The 16,485-nt window shown below is 47.2% G+C and overlaps 1 protein-coding gene across 4 annotated transcripts; it reads right to left on the bottom strand.

Moving 5' to 3' along the window:
• Positions 1–1,167: 1,167 nt before the first annotated feature.
• On the bottom strand, positions 1,168–16,103 carry TMEM269 (transmembrane protein 269). 4 transcript variants are annotated; one of them, XM_058304814.1, is made up of 8 exons: positions 16,019–16,103; positions 15,031–15,120; positions 13,754–13,859; positions 10,803–10,917; positions 9,192–9,289; positions 8,369–8,512; positions 7,540–7,740; positions 1,168–1,401 (listed from the first exon to the last, which is right to left on the bottom strand). In XM_058304814.1, exons 1-8 carry the CDS (start codon positions 16,031–16,033, stop codon positions 1,265–1,267), a joined length of 906 nt encoding a protein of 301 aa, XP_058160797.1. In that variant the 5' UTR covers positions 16,034–16,103; the 3' UTR covers positions 1,168–1,264. The 4 variants fall into 4 exon arrangements, with proteins under 4 accessions (XP_058160797.1, XP_058160796.1, XP_058160799.1 ...); XM_058304813.1 differs by having other exon boundaries at positions 10,803–10,947; XM_058304816.1 differs by lacking the exon at positions 16,019–16,103 and having other exon boundaries at positions 13,788–13,859; positions 15,031–15,113.
• Between the last annotated feature and the right edge of the window lie 382 nt (positions 16,104–16,485).

Here is a 16,485-nt window from a genome sequence, read left to right on the forward strand (position 1 = left end):
TTCTAATTTTAGATTTAATTCATATTTACTACAAATTTTGTTCTGCAAACTTCACTTTTATCTTCAGTAAAAGGTGGTCTAGTGTCATCTTTGAGGAAGGGAAGGAATCAGCCAACAATCTTTTTGGTAAACCCTTTGGAGGTACAAAGTCCAGGGGCAACGCTGGAGGTTCATTGGCCTCAGTGGACCTAAGTTCTTTGTGAAGTACAACTTTAGGGTACCATACAGTACTGTTTATTTCTATTTGATTTGGATTTTAGAATATGAAGTGACATTTGAATATCAAATTTAGCGTTTTAGAGCTGACAAAAGGAACAGCACACAGTGAAATCCTGGAAACCAGATGATGCCCTTGGGCCGTCAACGTGGTTAATCTCTAAACGAAGCAAAAGGCAAAAGCTCTGACCTCTTAAAATACAGAGTTTTTAGTTACAAAATCCTACACACATTCAAATTGGGCAACTAAAGTCCTCTGATTAGCTCTGCTCTACAGAGCCAGAATCTGCAAGTGTAAGAAATGTTTTCGGGGAAGCGGCTGTGGCTCAATTAGTTGGACTCCCATCTGCCATATGGGAGGCTCTGGGTTCGCATCCCAGGGCCTCCCTGTGAGGACTAGCTGACCCGTGCACCGCAGAGCACTGACAGCCCGTGCACCAGGGAGAGCTGACGCAGCAAGACGACACAACAAAAGGGAGACAAGCAGATACAGAAAAAGCACGCAGCGAATGGACACAGAGAAGAGACAGCAAAAGAAAAGGAACAAGCTGCAAGGGGGGGGGCGGGGAATAAATAAATAAATAAACAGACAAACAAATAAATAAATCTCTTAAAAAAAAAAAAAAGGAAAGAAATGCCTTAGTAAGCCCACACATCACTGGAGGAGTTACCATTGGGCATGTAATTGGCTATACCAAAGCTAAACGGCTTCACTCCTTTCCAAAGGACTACTTTAGTGCACAAGGTCACCCAGCTAGTAAAAGAGCTGGAACTAAAACCCAGCCCAAATTTAGAAATTTTTGGAAAAAATTACATTCTATATGGCAAACAATTATTGTCCCTGAGAGATTCAGAACCCTGAATAGAGAGGAAGAAGTAAAGGCCACTGGCCCTACTGTGGATTGCTCTGGTTTAGAGCAACAAAGATATCAAGTATCTGGCACGTGTACATCATGGGGACAAGGAAAGATTTAGTGAGCACAAGCGTGGGCTTAATACAACATGCTGACACAAACCCACAGAGGCCAGAGAGAGTTGGTAGAGCTGTTTAGTTTCCTCGGTGCTGTGACCTGAGACAGGCTGCCTTGCCCCACAGAGCATCTGGAAAGAAGATGTAGGAGAGTGACCACATCAGGCAGTAGAAAGGAGTTAGAGAGAATGGAGACAAAAACAGCATGATGACACCTGGAAGAAGAAAAAAAAAAATTCAATTCTTATGAAGCTGTCTTACGTGTGTTTTCCACTCTCTAGCCTTCCATCCCCATCCCTCCATGCTATTTCTTCCATCCTTCTTTTTTTTTTTTTTTTTTGGCCCACAGTCCCTAAAAGTTGAAAACAAATGAGATATGAGTCCTGTCTTTAAAAGTTCAGTTTACAAGATAGATATTAGTAACTAAACAATCATAATGTAATGCCATCTCAGATCCATTTTGCCAAACTCAGGTCAGAAATCAGTCCTAGCCAATAAATGAGGTGCTCAGATCCCTTGTTGGGACAAAAAAATCTTCCAAATTGTTTCATGTTTAATATGTGATAATGATAAGTACAATATCATTTGTGTGCAGAAAAGAGATAACATAGCAGGCCTCAGACTGCTATCCTCAGAAAAGCCTGCTTGTAAGCTTGGCCCTTGGCTGGCATCTGGGAACTTGGCTGGTAAAGTTCCCTACACTGATATAGAACTTTCCTTAAATAGTAAAGGTGGCTCACCATGCCTAGTTTGTACAAACAATGTGGTTTATACTAAACACCTGCTTTTTTTCTGGGAGCCTGGAATTTGGGTACATGCTAGGCAGAGGGCACCTGTGTGATCAGCCCCCAGTCAAAACCCAGGACACTGTATCTCTAGTGAGCTTCCCTGGCAGACACACTTCATACATCGTCACAGTTCAGTGCTGAAGAAATTAAGTTCCTCCTGGATGACTCCAGAGGACTCTTGGAACTTTGTGCCTGGTTTCCTCTGGACCTCGTCCCACACACCTTTTCCCTTTGTTACATTGCTCTGAATTCTTTTGCTGTAATAAACCTTAACCATGAGTACAAGCATATGCTGAGTCCTGTGACTCCTAGTGAGTCGCTGAATCTGGGGGTGCACTTGGGGAACCACTGAGACCATCCAAATTGCAGTTTCACCACCAAAAGGCAAAAGGGTACCAACATTTGTGGAATATCTACCTTGCACTAGACATTTGGCTAAGCATGTGTATTAGTCAGCCACAGGGATGCTGAGGCAAAATACCAGAAATCTGTTGACTTTTACAAAGGGTATTTATTTAGGGTAGAAGCTTACAGTTAACAGGCCATAAAGCGTAAATTACTTCTCTCACAGCGTCTGTTGCCATGTGTTCGAGCAAGATGGCTGCTGACATCTGCAAGGGTATAGGCTTCCTCTTCCTCTTAAGACTTTATGGTCCCAGCTTCTAATTTTCAGTCATAGGCTGGGATAAGTCTCGTCTCTCCTAGGGTTCATTTCTCTCCAGGCTCAGCTGCTCTGCTCTCTCCACAAGGCCAGCTATAGATTATCAGTCTAATAGCTCATCTCTCTTCCCAGGGCCTCTGCCATGTCTAATGGAGCCTTCTCTCCTTCCTCATATATCTGCTTCTCTGTGCATTTACTTCCTGGGGCTCCAGTATAAAAACTCCAACTTTCTCCTCTGCCATTGTCTTTTTCTCTGTGAGTCCCTACCCCCTTGGTGGGTGGGGACTCAATGTCCTACTGACATGGCCCAGTCAAAGTCTTAATCTTTATTTAATCAAGTAAAAGTGAAACCTCTGAATCCAATCCAATCTAATATGCCCAGAGGAACAGATCAGTTCACAAACATAATCCAATATCTATTTTTGGAATTCATAAACAATATCAAACTGCTATACTCCACCCTCTAAATTGCAAAAAGACAATTCAATATTTTTAAAAAATTTTAAATCAGTACAATGCTAAATACAGAATCATATTACAACCAGTTTGTCTTGAGGCAAAGTCCCATCAGGCTGTAGACCTCAGAAACTTAGAAAACCATTTTTCTGCTTCCAATACACAAATGGACAGAAAAAGAATAAACATTTTCATTACCATAAGGAGAAATTAGGAAGGAAACATGAGTCACGGGTTCTCTACAGTTCAGTAAACCTGCAGGGCTTACTCCCTATGATTGCAAAGTCTAAGAGTCATTCTTAAGATGATGATTTCTTCTCTCTAGGGCCTCATGCAGACCCACCCTTTCCACAGACTTGCCAATGGCCATTTTCTTGGTTCCATCCCCATCAAGCATCTGGGTGTCAATCAAGCTCCAGACCTCACCCTCCAAGAGCATTTGGGTGATGGCCACACTTTACCCAATCTTTAGGTTAGAGTCTTAATTCCCCTAGTACACTGAAGTGAAGACGACCTCCTCCCTAACCTTTGGCATACAGGCCCAGACCTCTCAGAGCAATGAGTTGGTGACTTGACCTTCCCTAATCCATGGGGTACAGGCCCACTCCTCTCAGACCTATGGGATAGTGACCATAACCTCCCTAATCCTTGGGGAATGTACTCCACCCTCTCTGTACCCTGGGGAGGCAAAACTCTCCTTGAACAGTGGGCAGGAACATCTATCCTCTTCCAACTGTAGGGACAAACTCACCCTCTCTGTACACATTGGTAAGGTTCCTCTCTTGGCCTGAGGAAATATCTTAATTCCATATCTCAGCTTCCATGGTTTTCCTCTTAAAGCTGTTTCCCCTCCAATCTCTCCCTTCCATGTCCCTTTTATTCCAGGCTGATGGCAATTTTGTTCATATAGCTCTCTCAAAAAAGTTGTTGGTTTAGCATGCAGGAAGCAGGGGTCCAAGCCATCAGAGTGTAAGACTTTACACAAGTCTTTCCTAGAAAACTGCATTTTCAATCCTGATTTACAAGTTCCAAGTTTAGTTAAGTCCTCAAATGGGGTGCTATCATCTGGTGGCTTGATTTCCAGAGACCTGAAGTTCCAGAATCAGTTTCTGTTTTCTTTGTGCCCAACAGTTATGTTCTCAGCTTATCTTTCTCATCTAACATTTTACTGTAAGCTGCAATGAGAAGCTAAACTGCATTCTCCAAGTTTACTTTGGAAAGTTCTTCAGCCCAGGTTCACCATTTTCAAATTCTGCCTTCCATAAAATATCGGGAGTTAATCTTGCTAAGTTCTCTGCAACTTTAAAACACAGATCACCTTTCCTCCAGTTTCCAATAATAGTTTCATCATTTACTTCTAAGGCATCATAAAAGTCTCTTCAAAGCACTCTAGGCCTTTTCTATCAAACATCTCACAATTCCTCCAAAAAATATCCCTTACCCATTTATGAAACCATTCCAGCATTTTGGTAATTGCAAAAGCATGACCCCACTCCTGGTACCAAATTCTGTAAATTCTACAGCCTGTTACACAAATTATTTCATTTACACTTCATAACAATCCTGTGGTTTAGAATTATTCCTATTTTTCAGATGAGGAAACAAGGAATGTAATTCACACAAGGCTTGATTCAAACCCATGCTTGCCTGACTCTTAAAAATTAGACACTTATACTGCCTCAGAGAGCTCAGAAAGAGGGTGGGAGAATATGAGCCAACAGCATTTCCATGTGAAAAACCACCATGTATTCTGTGAGAGAAATCAGTACAGATAATCTGACAGAAGATTTTTGTGCCACTTCCAGGGGTAAGAAGCAGTTAGGGATATGATTAGAACTTTGGAATATTGCATTTCAAAAATAATCATTGGCCTGTTGAAGCAATGATGCAGAATATTGAAGCCAGAGCTGTCCTGGAAAACATGACATAAGATCTCAGTAGCCACAGGCCAGCTTCACACATATGCAAAGATATGCAGGGGAGAAGGGACCTCCACATACATGGGTGACTGGCTGTACCCCAGGTAAGAGGAAGGCACATCAACAGCAGTGACTTTGAAATCTATCCAGGAGGGCTTAACTGAGGGGTTAACTGAGTTGAAAGTTTGTGAGGCTTTATTCTCACAGCAAAGACAATTGAAGATAAGGCCAAGTGTATGGTTTTTTTTGAGAAAAGGGGATCAATGGTATCCACAGGAGTAAAGAACATGATGGGGAATACTGTTGGCATGAGATAGAAGGGGAGGGAAAGGGCAGAGAGGGGCTAGAAGGAGAAAGAAAGAAATAAAAAATAAATCTTATATATATATAATCTCTTTTATCCTCAATACTCCTGTGGGATAGGGATTATTGGCTTCATTCTTTAAAAAGATTTATTTATTTATCACCTCCCCCCTTCGATATCTGCTCTCTGTGTCCATTCACTGTGTCACTGTGTGTTCTTCTGTGTCCACTTGCATTCCTGTAAGCAGCACCTGGAATCTGTGTCTCTTTTTGTTGTCATCTTGCTGCATCAGCTCTCCATGTGTGTGGCGCCCCTCCTGGGCAGTCTGTGCTTTTTTCACACAGGGCGGCTCTCCTTGCAGGGCACACTCCTTGTGCGTGGGGCTCCCCTACACAGGGAACAACCCCATGTGGCATGGCACTCCTTGCGTGCATCCACACTGTGCGTGGGCCAGCTCACCACATGGGTATGCAGATGTTCTATCCATGAGCCAAATCCGCTTCCCATGCTTGTTTTCTCTTTATGCGGCATCAGGAATCAATCCCTGGACCCTCTGGAGTGGGAGAGAAGTGCTCAATCTCTTGTACCTCCTCAGCTCCCTGATCTGCTGCATCTCTTATTGTCTCTCCTCTGTGTCTCTTTTTGTTGCATCATCTCACTGCACGAGATCTCCGCTCAGGCCAGCTTGCTATGCAGGCCAGCACTCCTGTGCGGGTCAGCACTCTGCTTGGACCAGCTCTTCACTCGGGTCAGCTCACCATGTAGGCCAGCTTGCCTTCACCAGGAGGCCCCAGGAATTGAACCCTGGATCTCCCATATTGTAGACAGGAGCCTAATCACTTGAGTCACATCTGCTTTCCTTGGCATCATTTTATAGATGAAGAAAATTGATGCTCAGAATGATAAAGTAATTTCCCCAAGTTCACACAATTAATACATGCTGGAGTTCTGTTTAGTTCCAAGCCCCAATTCTTATCACCATGCTGCCTCTGCCATCTGGAACATAGGAGGAGCTGATGCCTATTACTTGGATAGGGTTGTGGGTGCTAATGGCTCCAGAAGAAAGGGCATGAAGCTAAAGGGGAAATTAAAGATGGAACTGAGAACCCTAGAAACCAGAGTGGACCCAGAGCAAGGGAATAACAGAAGACTCTTAGTATCCCCACAGATGTTTGTTTTGTTCACATGAGCACATTTTTAAAGAAGAAAAATTGATATTTCCTAAAGCCCTAAATCAAGGAAAACTCTTGGGAGACTTCTATGACGCTTACTCCTTCCTCAATGTTAACTCTATTTCAAAATTTATCTCAAATTTATCACTTCTCTTCATCTCCACTGCCACCATCATCTATCTCTCCTCTGGACAAAAGCAGCAGCCTCCTCTTTGGTTTTCTTACTTCCATTCTCAGTTCCCTACAATCCATTCTCCACATTGCAGTCAAAGTGATCATTTAAAACTGTACCACAGGTCATCTCACTCCCCTGCATAAATCCTTCCAGAATCATCTTATTTTCCTTTAGTATCAATACCCAAACCCTGCCCAGTCTTCCCAGTCTTCCCTGTCTGTCCACCTCACTGGCCTCAATGTGTGTTACTCTGGCTCTCTCTCAGCAAGTTCCAGCCATGCTGCTCCACTATTGCATCCAGCATCTCCCTCAGAGCCAGCACAAAAAACACTATTTCTTCTGCCTGAATGGCCCCATTCTACCCACCTGGCCAATGATCTTGCAGGTCTCATTTAAATGTTGCCTTCTTAGGGAAACTTTCCCACCCATAGGCCATCAAGTCTAAACTAGGTCACTCTTAGACCCCTTTTCAGAGCATCTCATACTTTTACAACACACCGAAACTATGTTTCCAGTTATTTCTGTCATCATTTATTTCATGTCTGTCTTTCCCATCAGACTGTAAATGCTGAGGCAAGGACTGTTTGTCTAGTTTACCAATTTGGTTCCCAGTACCTGGCACATGGCTGGTCCTCCCTAAACTTCTATCAAACTCAATAACATCCAATAAATATTATGTGACTGGCACAATTCTAGGCATGAATACAAGGGAATCTCCTATGGGGTGGGCAGGTTTAGTGTTTCTAGTCAATAGACAAACTAGCAAACATACATTGTGTCAGGTGAGAAAAAATAAGGAAGAGTATGTGAGATGGAAAATGATGGGGTTGGGGAGATACAGGGTGGTGGCGAGCCTTAGAGCAGAATTTTTCACTCACCCCCCAGATAAACCATTTTTTTCCAGTTCTCAGACTCCAGGATTTCATCATGTGGGTAGGAGCTCTGGTCCATCATGAACAGAATCATGAGCAATGCCATGCAGCAAAGAATGAATGTGTTGCCTTTGGTCAGAAGAGAGGTGGAGGCCAAAACACAGGAAGCATAGGGGCAGGGGAGACCCTTGTATGAGAAGGGAACTCCTGCCAGGGAAAGAAAGGATGAGGATTAGCTGCTTCCCACTGCCCTAAAGGAATCTAAATGATCCCCTACGCAGGCTACAAAATTCCCTTAATCCCAGGGGCAGTGGCAGACTGACAGCATTTTGTTATTCACAGAGATGATGCAAGGGTTTTGCATTGGGTTTCCACAGTAAGATAGGCAGCCAGCTACAGGCAGGGGTGTGCCCCTGCTTCTAGAAAGTCTGGGCCAAAATGGTCCTTTGACATCTGCTGGTCCAAGGCCCTGAGCTGCACCTACATCCCCTCACATTGCGGCCTTAGGCAAGGCAACTGCCCACTACAGAGGGGAGTTAGAGTAAGACCTCCAGTTCTAGAGTCTTCTGTGAATAGACCTGTTCCCTCCACAGGTCACATTGTGAGATACAGGCAGAGCCGGTCGAAGAACTGAGGGCTCCCGGTTCCCAGACCAGGGCTCTATGGATGCAGCCTGCCATCCCCAGTGGCCATGGGCCATGGGAGAAAGAAAGAAAAGTCTCCAAAAAAGGAAAATAAGGGTCAGTTACCTGCAACCCAGGCTCCTAGGATTCAACAGCTCGACCCCCTCCATGTTCCCTGCCCTCAGCCCCAAGGCTGCCTGGATTCTACTCACCAGTTGAATAAAAGCACAGGCGGAAAGAAGCAGCCAACACGTAGATGATGGCCAGGAACCCACTCAGAGGCCCATCCACACGGAGCAGCAGGGCTGGGGCCAGGCCAAAGGTGGTGAAGACAGCAAAGTCATTCAGCTCGACTCCTGCCCCAGAAGGCCCAAGGTTAGGAGACCTTACACTCACACAACCTGCGCCTTAGCCCCTCTCTGGGGGAAGGCTGGAGTGCTGAGTCCTGGGGTCCCAGGCAGCAAGAGCTGCTCCCCCCAGAGTGGTCTTAGATCAAAGACTGGGGTCTCCTCCCACCTCTGCCATGGACTGACCACGTGGCCTCCAGCAAGACTTTTCCTCTTCAGAGCTTAGTTTTCTCAACTTTTAACATGAAACAATTGGATTAAAATTGGATAAAAATGGAAATGGCGTGAAATCCTTTTTGCAAGCAAAATCTCGCATGGAAACATTTTACTGTATTTTAAACCAGCTGCTGTTTGGGGTAATTTCTTCATCTCCCTACTCCCTTGATGCCCAGCTCCCCAGCCCCCATCCCCGGCCCCCAACCGCAGATCAGCCCTAATAGGGAGGCAGGGTCGGTAAGGAAACTGAAAGCCAGGACAGGACTGGCTGAAAATCATGAAATGAACCACAGAGAAATAAGAGCTAGATGGTGGGACTCCTAGTTCCGCTCTGGGGCTTTTCCTACTACTTTCAAAAGGCAGTCTCAGGAGCCAGTGACTGCTGAAGGCCTGCTGGATGCTGGCATGGAGGTGGCGATCTGAGATGGATGCTCCTGGAGGCTGGAATCGGGGGCCTGAGGCCTGGACTTACCCGGTTTGGAGCAGATGCTGAGGTGTCTGGTCATTGTCCCGACCACCATGTCTAATAGGAAGCTGACCAGAAGAAGCCAGGAGGCACAGTGGGACTTCCTAGAGTGCAGGCCAGGCCAGAGCGGGGCAGCCCTTCAGCCTCCAATGGGCGACCCACACCCACTAATACCCCAGCACTCTGCTTATATGTGCCCTACACTGGCCTATGCACACACACGTGCACACACACTACACACACACACACGCACCTCCCCTACACTCACATCTTTTCTACACACACAGATATGCACTGCTTCACTCCCAGGCCCTGGTACACACACCCTCACAAACACAAACCTTCACACATGCCTACATCCCTCCCACACTCTCAACCCACGGCTTTAAAGGGGTCCCTTAGCCCCCGAGGTAATCTCTAAGGTCCCTTCCAGCACTAAATTCTAGACATGTTCCTTGGCTCAGGGGACCTGGGCTCTAGCCCAGCCTCTGCCATCATCTCACTGGGAATCCCCAGATACATTGCTCCCTTCTCTAGGCCTCTGTTCCCCCATCTGGAAAATGAAGATTTTGTGCCAAATGGTTGCTAAGAACTTCCCCAGACGCCACAGTCATGGATTCTGTGCCTCTGGCCAGCATATGCTCCCAGATCCTTCTGAAAGCAGCCTCCTTGGTCCCAGGCCAACCTGCCTGTGGAGGCTCATTCTGAAATGGGAGCCCAGACTGCAATGTGCAGCCACCCAGCAGGAGGAAAGAGAGAGCCTGGCTCAGACCTCAGCAGACCCCAAACAACCACAGCATTTCCTTAGCTTAGACCCAGACCTATGCATCTAGAGGGGACTGAGGCTAAGTGGAAATGCTAGACCCACCATTATAGGAAAAAACTACACTCCCAGATTATGTTGAACTAAAAGGATAGAGATTTTCTGCTGCAGGTGTGCCCCATCTCTGGGAACTCTGGAAACTCAGGCTTTAAAAAATCATACAAATATCAAGCTTAAGGTGAGCTTAAACATTATCAGGCAAAATCACCTTACTTTATTGATGGAAAACAGATCCAGAGAGGGGATGTCATTCGTTGAAGGTTACAGAGAATCTCTATGATGTTGTTTGCATTATGAAAGACTTGTCTTTAAAAAGTTGATTTCCTAAGGGCATTGAAATGATTAAATTTATAGAAATATAATTCACTTATAACCTTTTGGGGATGGGCCTATACATGTCTCAGACTTTTCAGAACAGTGCTAATTTCAAATATTCTTCCAGATCATATGTTCTAATTTAAGAATCAGAAAATATGAACAATAGCCTAGCCAAGGATTGTGTTAAGTCCACCAGAAAAGAATCTCTCAATTATCCCACATAAGTCATTCCGGATTGCCAGAAACTATAGAGATCATAGTGCCAGCTCATTTTACAAATGGAGAAACCGAGGCCCAGGGAAGTGATGTGACCTAGGTTGGTGGATCTTGGCCCCTAAACTCCCAACCTAATGTACTTTCCCTTCTGCCCAATCGATCCTAATTCTTCAGGGCCTATCTCTCTGGACATCCCCTTTCCTTCACTCAGGCCATTGGCTGTGGCTCTTGGCCAAGAGCCCGTTGGGCCCCATGCCTACTTGCAGATGCTGCAGAAGATGGAGAAGAGCCCCAGGACGAGGTTGGCCAGGGACAAGGCATTGGCGACATCCTTCCAGGAAAATTCATCTGACTGGGGGTGGCTCTTGTTGTAGTCTGGGAAGGAATCAGTGCACTGATTCAGACCTGAAGCCCAGGAGAGAGGGGCAGGAGTTCCCCAGGTCAAGGAGTCCCAGAAGAGGCTGCCAGGAACCTGGTAGCTCCTGTTTAGTCCTCATCACAGAGCTGTACCCTCCCAACACTCTATTTCATGGGCTGGACTAAGGTACCAAGAGGGAGACAGAGGGGACGCAGCACAAAGGTGCTGAAGACAGCACCTTAAGGGGGCTTATTAGCAAATGCCTGACTGCACCTCCCTGCAGCCCATATGCTGACCCTCCTGGCACCCTCATGGCCCAGGTACAAGGGTAGCTGGTTCTGGACCCTTTCCCCCATCTGAGAGATGGGCCCTTTTTCACAAAGAGTTGACTGCCCTTTTTCCTGCAGTCCAAGCTTGCTTCCTCAGAAGCACAGACTGGGGCGGAGGTGCCTCAGGGTCTGAGGCTGCCAGGCCCAACCAGAGCAGCTGGCCCAGCCCCAAGATAGGAAAAAACGGGAAATGAATATGCACAGCACTAAACAGTTCACAGAGCACTACTCACATCTGTTCTCTCTGCTGGGAGGTGCTGCTATGACTCCCCCCATTTTATGAATGAGGAAACTGAAGCGCAGAGAAATAGAGATACTTGCTCAAAGTCACGTACTAGGTGAGTAGGACCAAATCCAGTTCTGTTTGACCCTGATCTGGTGCCGCTTCTGCTGAGGGTGCAGGTCTCAGCAGGAGGCAGTTTATACAGAAGAGGATGAGGGAGATCAGGCGGGGAAAGCAGTTTTCGCTTCTGAGTTGGGTCAGCCCCTTTGGGGCAGCAGCAGTCCCCCAACCCCACAAGAACAGCCTCACACAGGCCTCCTCACTCCTTCCAGCCTCTCACAGCAGCAGGGAATCAGCTGGTGCTGCCCATTTTCACAGTCTGTCTTGGCTGGTTTTTTCTTTTTTAAGGAGGTACCAGGGCTTGAACCCAGGACCTCGTACGTGCGAAGCAGGTGCTCAGTCACTGAGCTACACCACTCCTCTTGTCTTTGTTTTGACTCGAAGACCAAACATGCTCACTCCTTACACATTAACTGCTTGTGAAATGGAGTCTCTTTTGTAGAAAGAGCCCCAGCCTTCTCTGAAACAAAGAGGCCTCTCTGGTCAGGGTGAACACACCAGCCACAGATAGCAGTCCTGCACTTGAGTAAAATAGACGATTTCCAATGTCTGCCTTCTCACTTCACCATTTTAGAGGTGAGGGGGCCGAGGCTCCGCCTCCCTACTGCCCCTCTGTACAGCACCAGACCCTTCTGGTCCGGGGCCAGGGCAAGAGTTGAGACAAATGATGTTCCTTCTCCACAAACCCTGCCACTAAGACGTCAGAGGCGGGGAGGGTCTGGACTTGGAGTTTGGGCCTGAGAGCATCTCAGGGCAGCATTGCGGGGCCCACTGTCCCCATACTCCAGCCTCATTCACCACGGGAAATCAGTAGCTACATCGCCAGAGCCAGTGGGACTCCTGAGATCTTCTCATGCTGGGGCCCTTCAAAAACTGAGAGGAGGCAATGTGAGCTAGGAAATATGGGAGAGGGTAAAGGCAAAGGACTGGCTGCACAGTAGCGGCCTCTCCTGGGCAGCTGAGGGTCTCAGAACTGACCACAGCAAGGCCAAACACCTCTGCTCCCAGACTCAGCACCCGTTGATAAGCAGCTCATCACCTGCCAACCAGCCTGCCCTGCTGCCTAGCAGAGGAGCATTCCAACCATCTCTGCCGGTCAGATCACCAGACACTGCTTCATCTGTTCTTCTTTGAAGCTGTGTTCTTCTAATCAATGATCAATTGTCTATATATTACCGCTTTCATTATCTTTCATGCATGAAGCACTTTCACATCTATGATTTTCACTGGCTCTGTGAGGCCTGTCAGGGAAGGGTTATTATCCCTACTTACCAGGTAAGACAAAGAAGATTCAAAAGAAGAAACTTGCTCAAGGTAATACAGGAAGTGACAGAACAAGACTTACAACTTGACTTTAAGTGTTGTTTCCTCTGTACTCTTCCATCTATAAACCAACAAGACTGAACTTTGTGATAGTTATATGCTCAGCCAGAGCTGGGTGCTAGGAGAACACTTGGTCCCTATTTTCATGGAACTTACAGTCTATGCAAGGAAACAAGACTCATGCAGGCACGTGGAGACTTAGTCTCTGTTCATGGTGGAATTTCATCTTAACAGACAGGGAAACTGAGGTTTCAGGACGGGTGACTTGGCCCAGTAACTGGTAGAGTCAGGATTTGAACTGGGCCTCCTCTTTCCCAATTAAATGTTATTTTCAGCATGATCCACAGCTCCCAGGTGTGAAAGGATATGGACCTGAGAATAAGAGCCTCAGAAATTCACAGAAAGAACAGTCTGTTCATTCAGCAAGCATGTGTTCATGAGTAAGGTTCAGCGCCTGGTGCTTGGGACACAGAGAAGATTAAGACCTGGTCTCATCTCAAGGAGATATGAGATGAGAGCTATCCAGCACTGCACAGAAACAAAGAAGAGACCAGGCTGCTAAGGGACATGGAAGAGGGGCCCAGACAGCCAGGGGTGGGAGTCAGAGAAGGCTTCTCAGAGGAGAGCTGAGACTTCACACAGCGGTGGCCAGCAGGAGCAGATCACATTACTCTTCAGCTTCTGGAAAGCCTTCAGTGTCTCCCAGGGTCCTAAGTGTCTCCCTTAGGAGGGAGCCCCTCGACCCTTCTCTAGGCCTCCCTTTGGTCGTGGGTTAGGTGACATTCCCCTTTGGGGAGCCTCTCTGACACACACACCCCCCAAGTGCTCCTCCTCTGTCTCGTCACATCTTGTGCTCACCACATGGCGCTTGGCACTCTTTGACACTGCCCACCTTGTCTTCCTTCTCTGCTACAGGATAAGCAGCTTGAGTGCAGATAGGGGTCCCTTGTGCCCAGCATGAGGCCTGATGATAGAAGTTGTTCAGTGTTTTAAATGAATATAATATGTCACTCTGGTGCTTCCCCCAGGTCTTCTCCACTGTACCTAAATCACATCTCTATCCTGCTTCAAACCCCACAGAAGTCTTTTCAGATGAACTCTTAACAGTCCAACCCCTTCAACACCCCCAGCAATCACCCAACTCATGAACTGCCATTTAACCATTTAAAAAGTACTTCCTATGTTATGTAAATATATCTCAATAAAACAGCTAAATAAATAAATAAATAAATAAATAAATGTGCGAAAATAGCCAGAAATAGTAGCTGTGTACAACAGGGGAAACAGAGAGAGACTGAGGGGTGAGGAATTTTCTTGTCTGTTTTTTATTATAATTATTGAAATATGAAAATGCTCAAATAATGATTGAAGTGATGAATGCACAACTATGTGATTGTACCAAATACCATGGATTGTACCCTTGGGATGAATTGTATGTTTTATTAATATGTATCAACAAAGTTGATTTGTTTTTAAAAAAAGTATCTACTGGATATACTGATGCCCACTCCTTGTGCATTCTTGAGATACAGAGGACTTAGACTTAGGAGAGAAAGCCTAAGGTGGCGTATATCACTAGAAGGAAAGCTAAATAATGAAACATGGGACTGTATAGAATAGCCAACCATTTCATGGAAAGTAAGTATGGTTAATAGTCCATATTTAAGAATGTTTTTCTCTGATGCAGAACAAATGCACATTAATATTATAAGATGTTAATAATAAGGCGCTATTTGGACAAAAATACAACCAAAGCAAACTATGGACTGTAGGGTATAGCAATACATTAATATTCTTCCATAAGTGGATTAAAAAAGGAAGTATGCTAAGTGAAACTTGGTACAAAGTATTACATTTTGTTTGATTCTACATAAAGTGAACACAAAAAATTTATGGAGACAGAAATAAATGAGCAGTTAATGTACGGCAGGGGAGGAATAAAAGGATTGAAAGGCGACGACTAAGGAGTAAGGGGCTTTTCTGAGTAACGAAAATGCTCTAATATTGATTGCAGTGATGAATGCACAACTCTGTGATTATACCAAATGCCATTAACTGTACATTTTAGATGGGCTGCGTGGTTTATGAATGTTTCAATAGAATTGATTTTTTAAAACGTGTATACTGATACTCACTCTGTGCCAGGACTTGTGCATTCTGGGCACAGAGAGAACGGCGAGGTCCCTCTTCAAGGAGCTCCGTCTGGTCGAAAGGTGGATATGAGTCTATACAAGTGAAAGCAGTGTGGCAAGTGTTAGGCAGGACAGGGGAGGTCCAAGTAGCTGTAGGCGCACAGGGGAAGGGAGAACGGGAAGCTTTCACTAACGTGGTGACTTTAAGAGGGGTTTCAAGAAATGAACAAAGGGGAAGGGCATTCGTGGCAAAGGGCATTGCAAGCACCAAAGCACCATGAGAAGGCTGGATGCCGGGAAAAGAGGGGTGACTGGAGGCCACAGTCGTGACCGTGCCTGGTGTGACCTGTGAAATGCAGGTGGTGGGGAAGCAGCGTGGGGTGTCTCGGCCAGGTAAGGGTTGGGGGTGGAGGGCTGTTTGGAAGGAAGGAGACTGGAGAAGAGGAAACCAGCGATGAGGCTGGGGAGTGAGGGGAGGGGTGCGTGAGTAAAGAGAAATGGCAGGACGGGGACTGGCAGGCTCCAGAACGAGCGCGAAGCGTTGAGTACGACCCCGACGCTTCGAGGGACACCAAAGGAGTGGCGGCGCAGCCTCCTCAGTCCGCGAGCTGGGGCGCAGCGCTGTCTTAGGAAGGACCCGGTTGGAATTTTGCAGCCCGGAACCGGCGAGGCGGGCGCTCTCTCTAGGGAGCCCTCCGCTCCCACGCCCCGCCCCCACGCCGCCCCACTTCTTCCCTAGAGGCCAAACACCCCTGCCGGGACAGAGCCCCGGCCCCCGCAGGCCCCGGGTGGGTCTGACCTGGAGACGCCTGCCTCCCTCGGCCCGCGCTGGCCGGGGCTGCCCGGCTCCCACGCCACTCCGGGCCACGCCAGGGAGAGCTGGGGCCCGGGCTGGCGCCCGCCGTGCGGGAGGGTCGCTCCTCTGGGGGCCTGGTCTCTGGCCGCAGCCCGGGGGGACCGTCTCTCGCCCTGCTCGCCGCGGAGGGCTTACCTGGGGACAAGACATGCCTAGGTGGGGGTGGGGGCTGCACTGCCTCCCCGCTTCCTGCGTGGTGGAGCGGGCCAGCCCCGCACCTCGCAAACCTCTCGCCCTTGGCTCTTAGCTCACAATCCCCGAGAGGCGGGAGGGGCTGTCGGGCTTTGGTCCCGGGGAAGAGGAGCCTCAGTTTCCAGGGGCGCCTCAGGGAGTGGGAGGGATGTTGGCGGGGAGGATGAACGGATCTAGTCTACTCTCTCCACCTTGACAAGTCTGGAAAGGCTTCGCAGATGGAGACCGAGTCGCAGCGAGACTTTGCCAAGTGCAAATTCCCTGGCTTCAGGGGACGTGGTGGGTCAGGGGTGGGTTGGAAGTGAGGTAAAGATGAACCTGTGTAGGGACGTGTGACCGCCCCTGGAATGCAAGCTCCACGCGGGCAGATATTTGTGTATATTTGGTTCATGGCTGCATGCGATTATGTC

Source organism: Dasypus novemcinctus, chromosome 9, assembly GCF_030445035.2.
Source record: "Dasypus novemcinctus isolate mDasNov1 chromosome 9, mDasNov1.1.hap2, whole genome shotgun sequence".
In the NCBI taxonomy this organism is placed as follows: domain Eukaryota; kingdom Metazoa; phylum Chordata; class Mammalia; order Cingulata; family Dasypodidae; genus Dasypus; species Dasypus novemcinctus.